The 22,709-nt window shown below is 38.4% G+C and overlaps 1 protein-coding gene across 6 annotated transcripts in view; it reads right to left on the reverse strand.

The window, feature by feature from the left end:
- Nucleotides 1-7,974: 7,974 nt before the first annotated feature.
- Nucleotides 7,975-22,709, reverse strand: part of MCF2 (MCF.2 cell line derived transforming sequence) — a 64,090-nt gene continuing 49,355 nt past the window's right edge. For 4 of the 6 annotated variants that reach the window (XM_029240671.1, XM_029240670.1, XM_029240673.1 and 1 more), the window contains 6 exons: nt 16,847-16,939; nt 15,281-15,359; nt 14,658-14,718; nt 11,637-11,746; nt 9,953-10,062; nt 8,003-8,035 (listed from right to left, as the gene is read on the reverse strand). In XM_029240671.1, coding sequence (XP_029096504.1) covers nt 8,003-8,035; nt 9,953-10,062; nt 11,637-11,746; nt 14,658-14,718; nt 15,281-15,359; nt 16,847-16,939 — 486 coding nt within the window. Of the gene's footprint in view, nt 8,036-9,952; nt 10,063-11,636; nt 11,747-14,657; nt 14,719-15,280; nt 15,360-16,846; nt 16,940-22,709 lie in introns of all 6 variants that reach the window. The other 2 variants (XM_029240675.1, XM_029240674.1) reach the window with 1 other exon arrangement.

Consider the following 22,709-nt stretch of genomic DNA (forward strand, 5'->3'; position numbering starts at 1 on the left):
AAAAGAAGGGCATCTATACATATATTATCAAAGAAAAACCACAGGAAGGAACACAATATAACTTAAGAAAACCTGCACTAGAATAGATTTTTCTAGAAAATTCAAAAGCAAGTAAAGACACTGGAAAGCAGAGCTTTGTTACAGGAACACCTCTTGTGCAAATATGAATATTTAACTTAAAGCTGTGATGTATCTAAATTTCAATGCATAAAGTGTAAACTTCAACACATCCTAATTGCAGGATTTTTAGCTTTGGGTCTTTTTAGAACAATTAAGACAGCTCTGACAACCCTAAATACCAGTCCAAGTGCAAAAGAGGTCCTTCAGAACGTATCCCTTTGGTACATTATAGTCACATAGTTAACAAAATTAAATAATAACATATCCTAACAATTACCAAAGGGGTTTAAAATCTCTGATTATCTCGCTTCTCTCTTTGGATTTTTGTTTTTTGTTTTGTTTAGACAGAATCTGAATGCATGCCATGAAAAACCCTACTTGGAAACAAAATAACACCGCACTTTTCACCTGGGGGGATTGGAAGGTGTGAAGATGGCTTCTTGCAAGAATGAGACAAACTGTGAATGACGAAGTCCACCTCAGTCCTGAGGAAGTTCTGTGAATGTCATGGGTAGCATAGGATCATCCTGACTCTTGTGCTGTTTATCTGTAACACTTTTGAGAACTGTAATCTAGTTCATACCTTCAAAGGAAATCTTATTTTTTAAAGTCTATTCATTCTCCTTTAATTCAAGGGGAACTTAGTTTCCTTGTGTTACTCACAGCAGCATCTACAAAATAATGAAGAATGATGTTAATACTCGTGACTTTTAAGGCCAAAAATGTTGTCTGTGCTATGACTTCTAACACTAAATGTGAGGATTCAAAAGGTCCATCATAAATTCAAGGGTGATGTCTTTTGGTTGTTTATTTTAATTTGAAAGTCGTTATTCTGTTACATAGTGATTTATTAAAAGCATCTATTTCATGAATGGCATAACTTCACTAGAAGCAAAATAAACAGAATTCACATCTCCTAAAACCAGATTTCCCGAATATTGTATGAATTATGCTGTGTGCATATAGATGAAACATGTTAAGCACATAATTAACGGAGAGACCTTTACATTCCATTTGCCAGATTTCAAATAAGATACTCTAATACATATTTTGAAACCTAAGTGCTGTTGACAGTTGCATATGCGATCAACCTTCATTTCCTAATCCATTAACTGACACACAGTACAATATATTTTTGTAGGCCACATTATACTATTTTGCTCTAGGCAATGTGATGAGGAACAGATCTCAATCAAGACCACTTGATATAGCATTCAACCAAAATCTACCAAGTACTGATTTGTCAATTCGATCTGTCATAAATCCATGTTATTTGAAAGTAATGTATATTTTTAAAACTTCCGAAGTCAGAACTTTCTAGAGAACAGGGAACTATGGGACCTTGTCACCTTATCTAGTAGCATGTCACACCAAGCGAGTAATACATGCTTTAAATGCTGATGGTATATCAATCCATTACACTTAACTCTCCTGATGACACTGCAAAAAAGAAAAGGATATTGAAAAAGTGTACTGATGGTAGAAAATAAAACTGAAAAGAATAATGTTATTTTTTCCAAATAAAGTGTATGTATGTTAACAAATGTATAGTAAGCCCTTCACTGACTGAAAAATAAGCACATAGCCCTAAATCTACTGTGATTAGTTACAGTAATGGAATCATTTCAAATTAAAACTAATCATATATGTAATTTTACACGTCCTGCATTACTGTTAGCTAAAATTGAATGTAATTAACTTTGTCCTGAATTAACTATGAGGACATCTGGCTCTATATTTAAAATGATGATGATAAAAGTTATGGAAAACCTACTGAGTGTTCCTAATGTTGAATACAAATGCTAATATTATATGGAAGTTAGATGAATACACTTGGTGTTCTCAATTTTGAAATTTGGAGACCTGAGTACAAGAAAGGCCATTATTTTCTAGTATATACACTGCACTCTTATTTCATGGCTTTATTGGTTTATAAAACATGCTTCATTAAAAAATGATTTATATAGTTAATTTACACAGCTCTTTGAGCACGTATTTTAAGTGACTCATGTGTTTCTTTGCCTCTCTCTCATTAACCACTTAAATAAGCATAAAGCAGTTGGCAGAAAGCTGGCCATATTTATTTTCAAACTTAACTCTTTAATGTGTAAGATGGAATCAGTTAATTTGAGGGGAATATATGATTCATTACAACTATCTGGCTTTTGAAAGTGTTCAAAATGTCACTATCTTAGGTTTTACCTTATTCGAACACGTATACATTTTTAAAGTGTAAAGTGCTCAATTCAGCATGTGCAATGTTTCTTTGTGTTTGTCCGATACTCTTCTTTTATGGTTAGTACTTTTTCTGCCCTGTATAATTTACAAGAAAGAAATGGTTAACTGCTCAAAGGCATGAAGATGTTGTCCTGTGCTTTTAGAAGCTTTATGATTCTAGCTTTTATGTTTAGGTCTATGATGCAACTGAAATTAATTTTTGTGTATGGAGTGAGGTGTAGGGATGGAGGCTCATTTTTTTTTTAATGTGGATACCCAGTTGCTCCTGCACAATTTGCTAAAACAACCTTCCTTTCCCCATTCAGTTGACTTGACACCTTGATTAAACATTAATCAGTTATATATATGTGGGTCTATTTTTTGTAATTCTTTTAAAATTTTATTTTATTTATTTATCTTTGGCTGTGTTGGGTCTTCATTGCTGCGCGCTGGCTTTCTCTAGTTGCCGCGAGCGGGGGCTACTCTTTGTTACGGTGCGTGGACTTCTCATTGCGGGGGGCTTCTCTTGCTGTGGAGCATGGGCTCTAGGTGCGTGGGCTTCAGTAGTTGTGGCGTGTGGGCTCAGTAGTTGTGGCTCACGGGCTCTGGAGCGCAGGCTCAGTAGCTGTGGCGCATGGGCTTCGTTGCTCCACGGCACATAGGATCTTCCCAGACCAGGGCTCAAACCCGTGTCCCCTGCATTGGCAGGCGGATTCTTAACCACTGCGCCACCAGGGAAGTCCCTGTGGGTCTATTTTTCTTTTTTCTTTTTTTTTTTTTTTTGCAGTATGCGGGCCTCTCACTGCTGTGGCCTCTCCCGTTGCGGAGCACAGGCTCCGGACGTGCAGGCTCAGCGGCCATGGCTCACGGGCCCAGCCGCTCTGCGGCATGTGGGATCTTCCCGGACCAGGGCACGAACCAGTGTCCCCTGCATTGGCAGGCGGACTCTCAACCACTGCGCCACCAGGGAAGCCCCCTGTGGGTCTATTTTTGAACTCTATTTTTCTATACTTAAACCAATACCACACTGTATTCATTACTGTAGCCTTTTAGTAGGTTTTGAGATCAGGTACGTAAATCCTCAAGATTTCTGAGATTCCTCTGTTCTAGGTTGTTTTTTGCCTTCCATATACATTTTAGAATATACTTGTCTTTATTTTTTCTTCCAAAAGGGCTTGCTGAGATTTTGACTTCATTAACTGTCAATTTGGGGACAATGGATTTCTTAACAATGAGATTTCCAATCCTCGAATATGGTATATCTCTCCTTTTAGTAGGTCATCTTAAATATACCCCAGCAATTATTTGTGGTTGTCAGTATAGAAGCCTTAGACATCTGTTGTTAGATTTATTCATATTTATTTTATATTTTATATTACTAATGTAAATGGTATTTTTTATTTCTTTTTTTTCTAATTCTTTGTTGCTAGGATATAGAATTACAGTTTATTTTTTATAATTATTTTATATACCATGGCCTTATAAAATTCACTTATTACTTCTAATAGGGTCTTTTTGTGTAGAGATTCCCAATGGTTTCATACATACACATGATCTGCTAAGCATGACAGCGTTGTCTCTTTTCTAATATTTTGGTTCTTTTATCTCTTTATCTTCAGTTATGGCACTGGCTAGGACTTCCAATATAATGTTAAATAGAAATGGTGAGAATGAATATCCTTGGCTTATTCCCAGTCTTAGGGGCAAAAGCTTCCAATATTTCATCATTAAGAATGAGGTTAACTGTGATTTTTCACAAGCACACATTATTCCCTTTATTCCTAGTGTGGTGAGAGTTGTTATCATGAATAAGTATGGAGTTTTGTCAAGTGCTTTTCTGTATCTACTAAAATGATTATATAATTTTCCAATTCATTATATTAATATGGCAAATTATACCGACTTTTGAAGCATGTAATACAAGTACTTAATTTAAAGCTATACAATTCCCTACATTTCCTTCCCTCTTGAGCTGCATCCCCAAATTTTGATATGTCACATTTCATTTTCATCCAGTTTTAAATCATTATAATTACTCTTGTGATTTCCTCTTTGTCCCATGTGTTGTTTAGATGTGTATTATTTAATATCCAAATATTTAGGGATAATCTATTTCTAATATAATATCTTTTGAGACTTTATATGATTCCTATCTTCTGAAATTTATTATTTCTTTTGTGATCCAACGTATAATCTATCTTGGTGAATGTTCCATGTATACTTAAAAATAATGGTGTATCCTGCAGTTGTTGGGTGTCAATTTTGAATAAATGCCAACTGGTTCAGGTTGTTGGCCTATCAGACTTTTCTGATTACTAACTGTCTAAATAATTCAGTAATTCAATAATTATCCAAAAAAAAAACCTTTGAAAGGTGGCCCAGATTTAGAGAAACAAACAAACAAACAAACAAAAACACAAACAAGAAGTGACTCTATTTTGGGGATTCCCATGTGACCCAATATTTATATTGAGCCCTATCACCCTTAGATTTTGTTTCATGTCATAAATGAAATTTAGAACCAAGTAAGTTACTTCTGGCCTATTAGATTCATTTAAACACAAGGTAACATCACCTAGAATTCAAATACAAGTCCAAAACCAGGAATTCAAAGGAAATATGTACATATAATAATAATAATCTTGTTCACAAACAAATCTGTTGTTGTTGTTGTTGTTGTGCTGCCTTTTTATAGGTAGCTCAGTATCAGGTGAAAAATTTATAAGAACACTGGTTTGTGTACAGAAATTTCATGTACTAATGCTTGGGTTAATAGAAAGGAACATTCTCATTGCTTCGTAATATCTTCACACATTAAGTCTTGGGAACAGACACAGGGTATGTTTGTGTGCGTGTGCGTGCGCACGCGCATGCACAAACGTGTAGCAGAAACCTACCATAAGGAAATACATGCTCTTAGAACTGAGTAAAAACACACTGGTGAAGCATTCTTGGACAGTAAGGCTGGTTCCTTAAAATCATATCATCAGTATTTAGTTCTGAAGGATCTCTTGTAAGACAGCACTGTACATGAAACTTCCTTTCAAACCTATCAACCTTGTAGAGAAAAGTTTAACATGTTTAAAACATCTCTATTCATTAATTTAAAACTGTTAAGGGAAAAAATTAAATCCCAGCTAACATAATATGCTTGCAGCTCTATTTCTAAGTGCAGAGAGGTTCTTACCCTATGCCAATTACATATTTGGTGGAGCTTTAAGATTTTTAGCCTTTAAACAAATAGCATACAGTCAAGTTCATATTATACCTGTAACTTTGGCATTCTGAAACCTATAGTCACCGATTAAAACCTGCAAACTGGGGCTTCCCTGGTGGCACAGTGGTTAAGAATCCACCTGCCAATGAAAGGGACATGGGTTCGATCCCTGGTCTGGGAAGATCCCACATGCCGCGGAGCAACTAAGCCCGTGTGCCACAACTACTGAGCCTGCGCGCCAGAGCCCGTGAGCCACAACTCCTGAAGCCCAGGCACCTAGAGCCCATGCTCCACAACAAGAGAAGCCACCGCAGTGAGAAGCCCGCGCACCGCAACAGAGTAGCCCCCGCTCGCCGCAACCAGAGAAAGCCTGCACGCACTGACAAAGACCCAACGCAGCCAAAAATAAATAAATTAATTAAAAGAAACAAACAAACAAAAAAAACCCCTGCAAACTGTTCCCTGGAATCAGATCTTCTTTTCTTCTGTTTAGATTTTTCACCAACCTAAATAATAAACTAATTAGTAGCCAATAATGGTAATATAAGGTAATAAAATTAACATATACATTGCATTAAAGCTCAGATTTTCACAAACTATTGCACATATTCAAAGACCTTCATGACACTGTGCTTGAGTCCTCTGAGTAATCTACAAAAGACTTAGCTCACTAGCAAAAATGGTTATTATGTTAATGATCCATCATTAATTTCACCGTCAGGTGTACACTCTTCCCCCTTTAGGGTCAGAGTACACAGTCAATGTAGCACTTCAGTTAAAGTTATTGACACAATGAAGGCAGAATTACTTCATATAAAATTTCCAAAAGCTTTATGGAAGTTTCATTCAGTCCTCTTCCAAATAATATTTCCTTCTTGCTTTGGGTTCTCTATAATTAAACAGCATAGCTGGCAGAAGCATCTTTGCAATCAGTGCTGTATAAAGTCAAACGCATGAGGATAGAATGATAAGACTAAAAAGTCAGTATTCGAACTGATAAAGCAAAGTGTGGCTATGTTGTAAAGTAGCGAACATGGTCCCTGGCACATAGTGGGCATTCATTAAACATGTGATGAATTAATGAATGACTTAAACGACCTAATGTAATGTGATCTGTAGCCATTACAAAGCCTGATGTATCAGCTGAAACATCTGAGCCAAAGGTAAACCACAAAAGAGCATGCAGACTCATAGCATTTCATTCTTTCAAAGCATTTTTCACTCACCAAAGGTTAACATTCCTTTCAGTGAGCTATACAGACATGGATGAAGCAATGAAAATGAAACACTGATAAGAAATGTGTTATTTCTGCTTCTTGAGACTGTATAACAAAGATACAAGTAAAGCAGAACAATTGATTAGATATCCGTGTGCCCCAGGCGGAGGTCAACATAGCCATGGAGAATTCACCTACCATTGACCCTCAGCATCCTCATGGAGAAGCTGAATGACATCTCCATTTCTAATCAGGAGGTCTTCTGAGCCTCTCTCCTGCAATCTGCTAGGGCTTTATATTTGCCTGGAGACTGTAAGGTTGTTTTGAAAAATGACATTACAAATTTGAATGCAAAACTACTTGCGTAAGTGCCTGTTCTGTGACGTACAGACCTCATTCTTTACTTCAATGGTAAATGTGGTTAGCTGCAGCAGCTTTGCAGTAACAAACAAACATAGAGCAGTTTGTGATGGCAAAAAAAGAAAAGCAGGACATGTGTTTATTTAACCTGAAGAATTAATTTTTATTTGCAAAAAGAGCATTACAGCATGAATTACACAGAAAATAACAGAGCACAACTGATTTAAGTTACATGAATAATAAACATAAATCCAGAAAAAAAACAAGCATGAAAATAATTTTTAAATACTGTTATTTGTAAACTACTCTCATTAAAAATAATTATCTTGGCACATAAAAAAGGCAATGGCCCTGAACAAAGATTTACTAACGCCCCCAAAAGGATTCCTGTGCTTTGTTATCGTTTTGCACAGGTAAAAATAATGGGCACAAAAGCTGAGTCCAACAAAAGCATATTAAACCATAATGTTGTGCTTTACTTGGCCTTAATCTTTTTGCAGCTATAATTTTAACTTGATTCATTAATAAGCTAAATAATCCAAGGCACACTGATTGCATTTGGTTACAAGGTAGACAGAGAAGAAATAGTAATCTTCAAGTCCAAACGTATTCTGAGATGAGAATTTTTCCAGCACAGTATCTTACACATTGAATATATGATTTTAAAGAGTAAGAGTACCATAATTAAAACTTTTTTAAAATAAAAGGAAAGAAATAATTATGTGGTGTTGATTCTTTGCACGTCCAAAGGAATTAACCTGAAAACATTATCCGCATCACTCGGGCTGAACGTCTTTTGAGCAGTATTTTTATCAAATGGGCCGAGGAGCAGGCAGGAAAGAGCTACTTGCCATTTAACAGAGTAGCTTCATTAAAATAGGACAGCCATCTCCGACACGGGCCTCTACAAGGGAAGCAGCACCCATTATTTCTTGTTTTTGACTTGATAAAGCGAGGCTAAAAGATCAGCTCATTCCAACCTGTTTTGCTTTTTTAGGTTGGGGGTTATTTAATTGAGGGGGTATGGAATGCACTATATTGTCCCTTGTATGTTTTCCTTAGTAGCACAACTCAGGGAATTCTTGGGAGAAGAGAGCTAGTAGGTTTTTCTACATTCCCATCCCCTATGATGAAAGCATTCATCAATTTTGCATATTTGCTTTATTTTCTGACACCATAGCTGGAAAAATGCTTACTGAAGGCTTTCTCGGTTCTTGACAATCCCTTCATAGAGCATCATTTACAGCAAACATTGAAATCCCAACTGGCTTCCCTTGACTTACTGCTCACATCTGAACAACGACCCCTCCTGTCCTCAGATAATGTTACTTCAGGAAATGAAGTTCTTTTTATTTATTCGTCTAAATCAGCAATTCTCAAAGTTTGGGAGGCTGACCGTTGGGAGTTCCAAGGGTCTGCAAGGGTCAAAGCTAAATATATTATTTGCCTTTTTCACTCTCGTCCTCTCACAAGTCTACAGGGGAGTTTTCAAGAGGCCACCGAATGTGTGATAGCACAACAGATTGAATGCAAACGCAAATATGAGAATCCAGCTGTCTTTTCTGAAGCCAGATGTTAAAGAAATTTGCAAAAATATTTCATTTATTATTATTATTTTTATTGGTTGCACTGTGCAGCTTGCGGGATACCACTTCCCTGACCAGGGGTCGAACCCATGCCCCCTGCAGTGGAAGCGCAGAGTCCTAACCACCGGACCGCCAGGGAAGTCCCTTATTTACTTTTTATTTTTTAGGCTGCAAAAATATTTCAAATGCCACTCTTCTCACTAGATTTTTTTTGGTTTCAAAAATGTAAATTCATTAAAACGTTTGAGCACTGCCAGTCTAGACAACGAACGCTGGACAAAACCCTTACCAGCTCTGAGCTTCGGTCTCCTCCTCCGCCAGTTGGAGGGAATAAAGCCTCACTAAGACTATGAATATTCAGTGTGAAATCACTTTGAAAACTGTAAATGACCATACAAATATGAATTATGGTCACTGTCTTATTAGTGGAAAGAATATTTTGTTGCTTTTTAAAAGAAAGCATTCCAGCGTCGATGCAGCTTTGGGATTCTCCATGCCATTACTCCCTTACCCCAACACCAGAACTGCCAAACTGAATTTATTCCTCTGAAAAGCACCAAGGAACAGTCCACTACAAAGCATCGTTCCCACCCTCCACCCTGGTGACTTCAGAAAATTGGAGATTTATCCTAAACAGTCCTGACTCCCCTGTAATAATCCACCAGGATCCTAACAACACTGCAAACTAGTTCTATAAAACACTTCCTTTTACCCTAAAGCAACCTTTACTTTCATGGGGTGCCCTCTTGCTGTGATATGCTGAGATCTGTAGCATTAGCATGTTTTTTGACAGCCCACTAAAATATATTCCCCAGATGGTATTAAATAGTTTTTAATGTGTAATGTTTATTTCCTATACTTTCTAATCTGGAATCTAAACTGATTTCTAAGTATATCTGAACCTCCTTTGTGCTCTGATTTTATCTCACATGCCCAGATTGAAAACAGAGTGGTGAAGCTCAATTAAAGATAAAATTGGTCACGATATGGGACTTGGAATGATTGACTATCTCATCAACTTCAGTAGGAGCTCCATGTATAGCTCAAACAAGTTCTCACAGAGATAAAAGTGCTTACTGAATGTTCACAGTAAGACTTGCTTCAAATCTTTTGGCTGTGGAAATGACCTCATGACCTCAAGGATACTGACAAAGGATTGCCCCTATGTGCCTCACCTATTTCATCAATAAAATTGCTTGAAGGGTTTTTACTTATCTTAATATGTCATTACTAACCATTAGAGGCCTTTCTTCTTCATTGTCATCATAAGAAGAGTAGAAATAGTTACTGGACCATTCCTCAGGCTCAACAGAGATTTCTGCAGGTGACGACATCTCAGTCCAAACTGTAAGAAAAACATGGAGGGTGGCAGTTACTGGTCCACCACAAGGAGAGAAGTAAAATGAAGTGTAATAATCAAGGCCATACCCTTCAATGGTCCAAGAATAATATCTTTTGTAATAAAACCTCCAATTAGGTTGTACTAGTTTAGAATTTCTGATATTTCAGAAAGGGCCTAGAATATCTACACTTCTTTTACTTTTCAGAACAGTTTCCTGTTGGGGGTGGTGGGAGTTATTACAGATAATAATAAGTTAAATAACATTCCAGAGAACATTTACCCCTTCTTATAGAAAATCATCTCTTCCAAAAATTCTTTCTATAGCATTCTTCTTGGTCCCACTTAAATAGCACTTATAACATTCTACCTGGTAATATTGTTATTTCGGACTTGTCGTATCTCTTTTATTAGGCAGGAACCATGTGTTACACATTGTGTGTCTCATAAGAACCTGCCTGCAAGAGATGCTTAATTAATAAAATGCATTGAACTGGTATGGAAGAAGCAATCTGATGTAGGCAGAGAAATGACACAGCATTTCATCTTGGCCACACTAAGCTATTCATGTAACCTTGGAAGAGTCATGTTAACTTTCTCTGACTTGGTTTCCTCATCTGTCAAATGAAGGCAGTGGTACTAGGCTCTCTCCTGATGGCTCAGGGGGCCACAGTATAGATGACCTGAGGGAAGTGACACGTAAACGGAGAACTGAAGCTGAGCAAGGTTGTTGTTCCTTGTTTCTCCTCAGCTAGTAGAGAAGTCTTCCAGATTAAGGAACATCATATTTAAGCATTGAGTATCAGGCACCCCGTTAGGCATTTCTTCAGGGAAGTCTATGCTGTTGATCCCAGAGTTGTTGAGGTGACCCTTGCAGGTGCTTCGGAAGCGCCTTCCCTGTTATCACACTATCAAATTGAATTTTCATTGCTTGTTGCATTATCTTTCTACACTCCTAGCTTCGTGGGGATGGCAGCTGAGCGTATCTCAGTTAGACTGTATGCCCAGAGTACTGCACAGTTCCTGGCACACAGGCTGCTATGTTTGTTAAATTAAACAAATTGTTTTAAATCCCTTTAAATGACCCAATTTGAAAAATAAAAAGAAATATTCCTGGGCTGTAAATGACTCTTTTCTATTCATTAAACTTACAGTGACTCAAGCAGGTGTGCATCCCTTGATGCAGGATGTGTTTTATTCACCTCTGTATCCTGTGTAGGAGGGGCTCCCAAACTTGAGAAGGTTCCAGAAAGAATCACATGAAGAACTTGTTACATTACAGCTGGCTGGGTCTCACTCCCAGAGTTTTTGATTCAGAAGGTCTGGGATGGAGCCAGAGCATTTGCCTTCTTAACAAGTTCCCAGGTGATGCTGAAGCTACTGGTCCACGGACCACACTTTGACAACCTCTGCTCAGCCGAGTATCTTGCATATACACAGGACAGAAGAGTCGTCTAAAAATGGGTTAACTTTGTTTTCTCCATATAAAGTGAATAGATGGGTAGATTTCTCAAATTAACAACGGGAGGAAACAATTTGCACAGCCATGAATTCTGCCTTCAGATGAGCATTACACATACCTGTATTTGCTTCTGCCCGAACTGACGCGATGGCCTCACCAACTTCCACCATAGCGCTGGTGTGCTCCAAGTCAGTTTCCTCAGCACCTATAAAAGCTCCCTGTTGCCTTCTGAAATAGTAAATATGTAAAAACTGGTAAGCTTTTTTTCAGTTTAAGAGTAATAAGAAATTTTAAATGGTATTTCTTCTACTAATACCATGTGTTAAGAACATAGTCTAAGAATCCATTCAAACAGAGCTGATTTCCCCCCTTATTTAAGTCTGTGTGATAACAGCTCATAATATACAAAAGCTTTAATCCTGGGATCCAAGCCAGCATGGAAAGAAAAGGCTCCTTTCTGGACCCAAGGCAGGTATATTGTTTAAAATCCTTGTTTCATATTATATTGTATATCCAAAATTTGCTAAGAGGTAAATGCTAAATGTTCTCACCACAGACACAAAAAAGGATAACTATGTGAGGTGATAGATATGTCAATTAGCTTGATTGTGTTGATTATTTCACAGTGTATATGTATGTCAAATCATCAAATTTTACTCTTTTTTAAAAATATCTTTATTGGAGTATAATTGCTTTACAATGGTGTGTTAGTTTCTGCTGTATAACAAAGTGAAATCAGCTATACATATACATATATCCCCATATCTCCTCCCTCTTGCATCTCCCTCCCACCCTCCCTATCCCACCCCTCTAGGTGGTCACAAAGCACGAGCTGATCTCCCTGTGCTATGTGGCTGCTTCCCACTAGCTATCTGTTTTACATTTGGTAGTGTATATATGTCCATGCCACTCTCTCACTTCGTCCCAGCTTACCCTTCCCCCTCCCCATGTCCTCAGGTCCATTCTCTACGTCTGCATCTTTATTCCTGTCCTGCCCCTAGGTTCTTCAGAACCTTTTTTTTTTTTTTAGATTCCACATATACGTGTTAGCATATGGTATCAAATTGTACTCTTTAAACGTATATAATTTTAATTGTCAACTATAACTCAATAAGTTGGAAAAATATAAACAACAAAAAAAACCCTATTGTTCTATGAACTTTTAACTTCAATGAATTAGGCAAAGTGTATATGAATGACAATGAAACCTCAATCTGATTAATACTGTTGAGTTGTATCAGCTACTATAGAGTCAATTGCTCCATGAAATCTAAAGACTTTACTTCCAGAACACATGATAAAACACTGAGTATTGTGAACCATGGAAAATAAAGACTTCCACCGTGATTTTAAAATGGTTCTCCTGCGGCTTCCCTGGTGGCGCAGTGGTTAAGAATCCACCTGCCAATGCAGGGGACACAGGTTCGAGGCCTGGTCCGGGAAGATCTCACATGCCGTGGAGCAACTAAGCCCGTGTGCCACAACTACCGAAGCCTGTGCGCCTAGAGCCCGTGCTCTGCAACAAGAGAAGCCACCGCAGTGAGAAGCCCGCGCACTGCAACGAACAGTAGCCCCCGCTCGCCACAACTACAGAAAGCCTGTCCGCAGCAACAAAGACCCAACGCAGCCAAAAATAAATAAATAAAAAATAAACTAAAATGGGTCTCCTAAAGCCTCAGATGAATCAACATACTTTGCACCTGATCTTAGCTACCTGTGAAAGATGATGTGCAACAGAGAAAAAGAGTATTTTTATTTTTATTGGAGTACAGTTGATGTACAATGTCGTGTTAGTTTCTGCTCTACAGCACAGTGACTCAGTCATACATATACCTATACCCACTCTTTTTTAGACTCTTTTCCCAGATAGGTCATTAGATAGTATTGAGTAGAGCTCCCTGTGCAGTAAGTCCTTATTAGTTATCTATTTTATCTATAGTCGTATGTATATGTCAGTCCCAATCCCCCAATTTATCCCTCCCTCACCTGCCCCCCACCCCGTAACAGTAAGTGTATTTTCTACATCTGTGACTCTATTACTGTTTTGTAAATAAGGTCATTTGTACCATTGAAAAAGAGTACTTTTAGTAAGTCCTTCAGTGATCCCTACATCATGCAGATGCTGCGTGGTGAATTTCTGTGCCAAGGCTTTGGAATCACCGTGAGGATTCTTTCTGCATATATGTAAATGTTGTATGGAAACTCCACCTTTTAAGATTCCTAGAGGCGGAATACAATGGCCACATCTCTAAACCAGCAGCAAAGCTATCATTGAGGACGGCTGCCTTCCTCAAAGACGTCGTGGTTGTGTCCAGGCACAGCCCCCGCCCCACAGCCCCCGCCCCCGGGATCCAGACCTCCTCTCTAGCTACACAGAGAGGCCAAGTCACCAGCAAGTGGTCTCCATCAAGGGACCACAAAGCTGCAGGCCAGTATTAGCTGCCAGTACTTCATCATTCTTATACCTCTCCTTCTCCAATCAGATTGAAGGTGCCCAGAAATATTTTGAAGAGAAAGCCATGAGTGTAGCCGCTTTTGCTAGCAGCCTACATGCAACTCCCCCCAGGGTATACTGAGAACAAAGCACTTATAATCGTGTTTAAAAATTAGCCCAGACTATTTTTTTTTTTTTGAGGCAAGGAAGACGACTTTATTTGGAAAGCTGGCAGACCGAGAAGATGGCAGACTAATGTCTCAAAATAACCATCTTATCAGGGTCTGGATGCCAGTTTCTTTTATAGAATCCGAGAGGGAAATAAAGTAAAAAGGCATAATAGTGAGAGGCGGGGAGGAAGTAAAGTAAAAAGGGCCATCAGTCTTGCAAAACATCTCCTGGGGGAGGGGATGTGTTAATTTCTTCTTTCTTGCCGCCATCCACACGTGGACGGGTCAAGATGTTTCCCTGAACAAAGGCACTTCCTTATATTCTTTTTAACATCAGGGGGACAGTGGGATAACTACTAAGGACTATCAGGCTCCAAGTCCAAGGACAGAACTGAGAAAATGTGTTTATAGAATTTGATGAGCTATTGCTAAAAGGCCAGGTAATTTTTGTCTGATAGTTTAATTACATTGTTTCATGTTATATACAGAAAACAGAAGATTGGAGAGTGGTATTTCTTAAAGTATAATCACTTACTCATTCCGCTGAGAAGAAAGATTCTGTTCTGTTAACTGATTATGTTGTTCTTGTTTTTTAACTGTGAAATAAAACAAAGATTATATAAGCATTGTTCGGAAGCCACAATTCTTACTTCCCTGAGGACCAATGACCTTCACATATGCACACACACACACCCCAATCCCATTTGAGTTCACCTTCACAGACTTGAAACAGCCAGAGGGAAGGCCAGTCTGAATTTGGAATATAGAAAAGGGTCGAACCATGTAATATTTTATTCAAGAAATTCAAGTTTATAACTAGCACCACCCCCAGGCCAACATTACCAAGCACTGATTACTGAGGTCCTAAGCAGAGTTGCCTCATGGGAAGCATTTAGAATTGACACATTCAGATTGCTCTATCACTGCACCACTGCTTCTCAGGCACTGGAGCTCATCTTCCATTGTAAAATTCATTCTCCAAAATAGTTTAAACAGCCTCCTGCATCTTGATCTCCTACTAATGAGTTGAGCAAACCATTTCATTATAAATAGTAGAAAGTAAATATCAGCCCCATTCCCTGTAAAAATTATCACAGAATCTGAGTCACTGAGCCGTTCTTGTACTTCTTGTTCTGGAGAATGCGTGCTTGAACTTACCTGTCATAAGTTCCTGTTGCTTCAACAAAATACTTCTGATTTCTTTTAACCACGTCATCTTCACATCTACATTTGAAGCCTAAAGATTTAAAAAGCAGGGGGGGAGAGGACATGTTTCCTTTTTAGAACGATGCTTTAATAATAAAACAAATGTCACTAAGTATATCAAACACGATTTACATCCTGAACCACCATAATCCAACTCTAACATTTTGATTCTTAAAACTTCTAAGAAGCAAATAAGTAGCCATCGGATTAGATGAAATAACAGCCCAAAGCATTTCGAAATTGGCCTTCAAGAATAACGCTCAGAGAAGCGTGAAATATAAATCTCACTTATTTTTTCTGTGTAGGAGGGTTCTTTTAAATATATAAATGTTTTTATGTTTAATTCTGGTAAAACAAAACAAGTTCTACTGTTTCTGAAAAGACAATCTATTGTAGGGACTTCCCTGGCGGTCCAGTGGTTAGGACTCGGTGCTTTCACAGCCGAGGGCCGGGGTTCAATCCCTGGTCAGGGAACTAAGATCCTGAAAGCCATGTGGTACGGCCAAAAAAAAAAAGACTCTTTGAAATGACAATAATCTCTTGAAATGTTCTAATTCCTCTCTTCTTCCGTGAGACAGGTTGAAGCTTACAGCGCGTCTGGCCAGGACTTTAACCACGTTCTTTAGAAAAAACAATCCGATCTGAATCATCACATCGCCCTGTCTCGTAATCAGGTCCTCTCTGAATGCTGAGCACAAGAGGAACTCAGAACTGTTATAAATCTGTAACTCAAGAGACTTGATGGGGACAGAGAAGCACCGGCCAAGCTCTTGGCTATCAGCTCTTGTTGATAAGTCTCCTGGTGTCGTGGTGAAAACTTAAAGCCATAGAAAGCATCACAGACATATCTCAAGTTAAAGAAAACTTCTGCCAAGACATGGAAGTAACCTAAGTGTCCTTCGACAGATGAACGGATTTGGAAGATATGGTACATATATACAATGGAATACTACTCAGCCATAAAAAAGTATGAAATAATGCCATTTGCAGCAACACGGATGGACCTAGAGATTATATATGGAATCTAAAAAATAAACAAACTAGTGAATATAACAAAAAAGAAGCAGACTCACAGATACAGAGAACAAACTAGTGGTTACCAGTGGGGAGAGGGAAGGGGGAAGGGGCAATATGACAGTAGGGGATTAATAGGTACAAACTATTAGATATAAAATGAGCTACAAGGATATATTGTACAGCACAGGGAATATAGCCAATATTTTATAATAACTATAAATGGAGTATAACCTTTAAAAATTGTGAATCACTATATTGTACATCTGTAATACATAATATTATACAGCAACTATACTTCAATAAAAGAAAAAAAAGAAAACTTGGTAACTGAGAAAATGTTTAATTGCATCACAAAGAATAATAATCAAATAATATTTAGGTAACCTACAGGAAAGGACTGAGAACTTTTGTAATGTAACCAAAATTATTTTTGTCTGTAAATTCAGACTTCTGTATCTTAAGGCAGGTTATGGTTTCTAGAATAATTCTTAAGTGACCAACCTGGACAATATAAACTTCTTCCTTCCCAGCGTACCAGATTTCAAACTTGCGGTTGTCTCCTTTTACATATTCAGTGATTCCAACTTCATCCATCTACAATAAATGAGTCACCATTTTCATGAGCATTTTATTAGGAAAATGAAATTACATTAAATCTACCCCCATCATATTCTAAATGAAACAGAATTTCTCACTTCTGCAAAATATATGTTTTATAATCAAAGAATATGAAATGATAAATACAGAGACCTGAGTGTTTATACGCTTTCATTAAACTATGCACTTATATAGTACAGACTACATGCTCCATTCCAGTGAGTGAAACAAATGTTTCAAATCTGAGCATCCAAGTAGTCCATGTAAGATTGAATTCCATTATAAATTAACTGTACAGTATAAAAACAAATTATTGTGTCAAACACAGAAGTAAAACTAATTGAACACTGTGGAAAAGGTCATCCAAAATTAATTTAAATGGTTCTTTTTAATAACTTTATGCCAGATAAGTTAATCTCACAAATTACTACGTATGTCTATAGAAGCCCTACAAGTTATAGACATCCAATTTATGGGTCAGGGGAGAACCAACCAGGTACACAGAAATCCCCTCTATTTCCACCAATCTCTTGGCCTCTCTAGGAAACAACCTGTCATGGGACAGTGATGTCTTCTTGTAGCCAGTGAAAATTAGGTATGCAATATCCCTTCCCTACCATAGTTTTTATTCTCTTTCATATGATTGTGCAAAGCACAAACTCTTCCATTTTCTTTCATCCAGTGCTACTAGTAGCTTGGTTAATTTCATTTTGAGCAACTTCACTCCCTTGTACACACACTCTCTTTCAGTTTCCTTCTGCCTTCTCTTTCCTTTCAATCCTTTCCTAATTAACTAAAGGAATATCTCACTCTCTGTTCCATTTACATGCCTCCCAAATGACCCTAATTAGAGCTGATAAGCATTTAAAGTAGTGCTAGTGAGATCCCCGTATCAAGGAAAAGAAAAAGGATTATACTTAGAAATGAAAGAGCCTGTGACATCTACCCTGAATGTACCCAGAAGTTACTTTCAGAATATCCAAAAATATCTTTACATTCCTACTCAACCACTCTAACTAACCTACTTTTGCTCAAACATCAGGTTTTAAGATAAACAATAATCTCATATTCAATCTCTATTTAAATTGATTTTGTTTCAATACATGGTTTTGTTTTAACAGCATGATAAGATGGAAAGCCCATGCGCTAGCTATGTGTGCTGGTACAAGTTGCTTAACCTTTCTGAATTTCAGTTTCCTCAACTATAAAGTGGGAAGAGTACCTATCTCATAGAGTTGATATAAGGATTAAATAGCATGCACTAAAGGCTTAGATAACATGATGAGTTTTTAAAAGTATGAGTTTGCTTTCTCAACTTTCCCTTATTTGAATAGCAATGGTTTTGCCATTTTTCATTGTATACATAGAGCACAGCATTATAGAGTAAATGAGCTTTTTTGAGTTACTCTGGAAACCTAACCATGATCTCTATCAGACAACACTGTTCTTAGTTCTAAACAATTCACTACAAATGATCCACTGTAATACAATCCATTTGTAATTCATGGATTGTAGATATTTACTCAAATAACACAATATAAAGGTTTTATCAAAAGGTTTTTATTCTACTTATTAAATATTTACTATACCATGAAAACTTACCTTTAGAACCTAGAGGCAGAGTTAAAGCTCTAACTATATGAATATAGTTATATGATATATTATATAATAAATAATATATATAAAAGAACGAGGCTGATTCTATAGTTATACCCTAACTGTGGCCTCCGCCTCACCCTTCACATTTTCACTGATGATTTCTGGTAGCTATGAATATATTTTCTTTATTTTAAAGCATTTTATCTGAAGACATCTTGCTGTATCAAGTGCTCAGGGCCCCAACTTTTAACCTAATTTTCTGTCTTCAGGGTAGTGAGAAGATGTCAACTACCTTGTTAAAAGTCACCCAGTGGGTCAGAACTCTGGGATTATAACCAATAACTACCTATCTTAAGACTTTTATTAGGCAGATCGGCTCGGTGCTTTGCGATGACCTAAAGAGGTGGGATAGGGAGGGTGGGAGGGAGGCTCAAGAGGGAGGGGATATGGGGACATGTGTATGTATATGGCTGATTCACTTTGTTGTACAACAGAAACTAACACAGTATTGTGAAGCAATTATATTCCAATAAAGATCTATTAAAAAAAACTACTTGAATATTGGGAGGGAAAGCACTTGATATATTAAATGAAAAGTCCATGTTATAAAACTGAAGAAAAAAGACTTTTATTTCTGTATCTGGGATATATAATAGTTACTTCTTGGGTCAGTATTATGAAAAAATTGATCTTGGACTTCCCTGGCAGTCCAGTGGGTAACACTCTGCACTTCCAATGCAGGGGGCACGGGTTTGATCCCTGGTCAGGGAACTAGGATCCCACATGCCACGTGGTACAGCCAAAAAAAAAAAAAACTGATCTTGATTCACAATAACACCACCAATAAAAAAATGTAGCTAGGTTGAACTGCCGTGAAGCAGTTAGAAACAAGATACTGGGTATAAAACAGTAACATAACTGTATCTTGAAAATAGTTTCTGGGATCAAAAAAAGAAAGAAAATGAGAATTATAACAGAATACTATTTATATAAATTAAAACTAAATGGGGGGGCTTCCCTGGTGGTGCAGTGGTTGAGAGTCTGCCTGCCAATGCAGGGGACATGAGTTTGAGCCTTGGTCTGGGAAGATCCCACACACCGCAGAGCAACTAAGCCCGTGTGCCACAACTACTGAGCCTGAGCTCTAGAGCCCGCGAGCCACAACTACTGAAGCCCACGTGCCACAACTACTGAAGCCCGTGTGCCTAGAGCCTGTGCTCCATAACAAGAGAAGCCACTGCAATGAGAAGCCCGTGCACCGCAACGAAGAGCAGCCCCCGCTCGCCGCAACTAGAGAGAGCCCGTGTGCAGCAATGAAGACCCAATGCAACCAAAAATAAATAAATAAAATAAAATAATTAATTAATTTTTTAAAAACTAAATGGGCACAGAACATTAGTGTATACTTAAAAAGAACACACAAACTGAAGGATGTACATCAAATAATACAGGGGTAGAGAGGAGAGTAAGTGTGGGGAATGATAAAAAGGAATGAATGAAGGAATGAAAGAATAAACAAGCAAGAACAAGTCCTGCCAGCACGGCGCAGTGGTTACAATCATGGAGACCGAAGCCATCTGCCCGGGTTTGAATCTGTGCTGCACCACTTACTAGCCATGCTCTTGGATGAATTATTCACCTCTCTGGAACTTGGCTTTCTCATCTTCAAAATGGGGTTAATAATAGTTCCTACTTCATATAAAGTTGCTATGTGGATTAAATGAATTAACAGTGATATTCATAAACACTTAGAACAGCTCCTAGCAAACAGCGAGTACTACATGTATGTTTGTTAAACTTAAAAACATAGATGATAATAATAAACACATGAACTGAGGAATCTGTAGAACTCAAATGTCTCCATTTGACTAACTGTGACTTTAGGGCCTTTCCTTTGCACAGGAGCAGCCGACTTAAAATATAGCACACAATCATGGCACAGCTGTGGGGCTACGAGATTCCAGCTTGGTACGATGAACTCACGGCAACAGTCCCCTGAAAGTGCATCTGCATTGATCGCATCTACCAAGGGGAAGATTCTGAAACCAGGAACCCAAACTGTTAGGTAACACACCGACTAGTCCTACTAGTAATTATTTAATCCTGGACTCTCATATAAGCAAGAGGAAGAAAGCATGGTGAGGCTTATAAGAGATAGCCTAATTTCCATCTTTCTCTGTCAGCGACATCACCATTTTCCTAGTAATCCCGGTCTAAATCCTTGCAGGCATCACTGACTAATCTCTTTTATTAAGGACACTAGGCATTATTGGGGAATCAAAGAAAAATCAGGCTGATTTTTTTCCTTCAAATGTCAGGTATTATTTATTTTCAGTATCTAGTAAGTCAATAAGCCTGCCTGTTTACCTGCCATGGAAGTGTTTCTTGCATCTATCCCACCCTCTGTTTCCACAGTAGCCACTGTAGTTCGAAATCTCACAAATTGGTTACCTCATACCAGTCTGTCCTTACTGTGATGTACTTTAGAAACACTCTGTTGGTGTGCCCATCATTGTGACAAATTAAAGGTAAAAAAAGAAAAATAGATACAAGCCAGAAATAGTGTATTAGGTAGTAACTAGGTCACACCTAAATGCCCATTGACAGACGAATGGATAAAGAAGATGTGGTACATATATACAATGGAATATTACTCAGCCATAAAAAGGAACGAAATTGGGTCATTTGTTGAGACGTGGGTGGATCTAGAGACTGCCATACAGAGTGAAGTAAGACAGAAAGAGAAAAACAAATATCGTGTATTAACGCATATATGTGGAACCTAGAAAAATGGTACGGTTTGCAGGGCAGAAATTGAGACACATGTAGAGAACAAACGTATGGGGACCAAGGGGGGGAAAGTGGCGGGGGCAGGGGGGTGGTGTGATGAATTGGGAGATTGGGATTGACATGTATACACTAATATGTATAAAATGGATAACTATAAGAACGTGCTGTATAAAAGAATAAATTAAATTAAATTTAAAAATTAAAAAGAAAAGTGAACCAAATGGATTTGGGTCCAACGTGGCTATGAAGATAAAGTACCCTCCTCTGGAATAAATACACAGACAGCAAGACATCTGAACCCTGTCTGAGGTCAATTACAAATTCTTGCTTCTCGACAGATGTTTATTAGAGACATAAAAGATCCTTGGAGATTTTGGGGGCTTAGAGGTGGGCGAATATCAAAGGAGCAACTGGGAGACATCCCTGGTGGCGCAGTGGTCAAGAATCCGCCTGCCAATGCAGGGGACACGGGTTCGCGCCCTGGTCCCAGAAGATCCCACATGCCGCGGAGCAACTAAGCCCATATGCCACAACTACTGAGCCTGCGCTCTAGAGCCCACGAGCCACAACTACTGAGCCCGCATGCCACAACTACTGAAGCCCACACGCCTAAAGCCCGTGCTCCGCAACAAGAGAAGCCACCACAATGAGAAGCCCACGCACCGCAATGTAAAGTAGCCGCCGCTCGCCGCAACTAGAGAAAGCCCGCGCACAGCAGCGAAGACCCAACACAGCCAAAAATTAATTAATTTTTTAAAAGGAGCAACTGGGCATTTGTTATGAAAACAGTGAGGTTTTTGAACAGTCACTGCTGTGGGTTCAGAAGTGAAGCAGGGAAAGTAGACAGTAGGAAGAAGTCAGAGACCTAACCCTGGGCAGGAACCCCATTAGGAACAGCATGGGGTCGTTGGCCTCTGGGAAGAATCAAAAGCAGGGCCTGCTTCTCCGGTGGCCTCCTGACACAAAGCCCTCGGGCCTGGCTCAGGACACATGGCACGCCCTCTCCATTACCACTGCTGGACATCGCATCAATTCTCAACATGCTAACAACCAAGAAACAGTGGTTGGGGAGTCGAGGGTCATAATTTTCTCCATTTTCCAAATTTTCTTCAGCAAATGCCATACCGCTTTTACAATGTAGAACTTGAAAGATAAAATTAATTAGGTGTGAAAAAAAATCAAATTTGCCAATTACAGACTCATGTGGATTGGAGGTTCCTCTTGTCAAATGTCAAAACCAGCTGGGAGTGTCACTGGATTGGCAGTAACTTCCTCAAACAATACTGCTCTCATTTTAATACCAAACTAACATTAGGACACAATGGCAGTTTGGGTTATGGGAGAGAAGAAAGTAATTTCTAAGGATCGGACAGGACAG

This window comes from Monodon monoceros, unplaced genomic scaffold (assembly GCF_005190385.1).
Source record: "Monodon monoceros isolate NGI ecotype Baffin Bay Population unplaced genomic scaffold, NGI_Narwhal_1 Super_Scaffold_22, whole genome shotgun sequence".
Taxonomy (NCBI): domain Eukaryota; kingdom Metazoa; phylum Chordata; class Mammalia; order Artiodactyla; family Monodontidae; genus Monodon; species Monodon monoceros.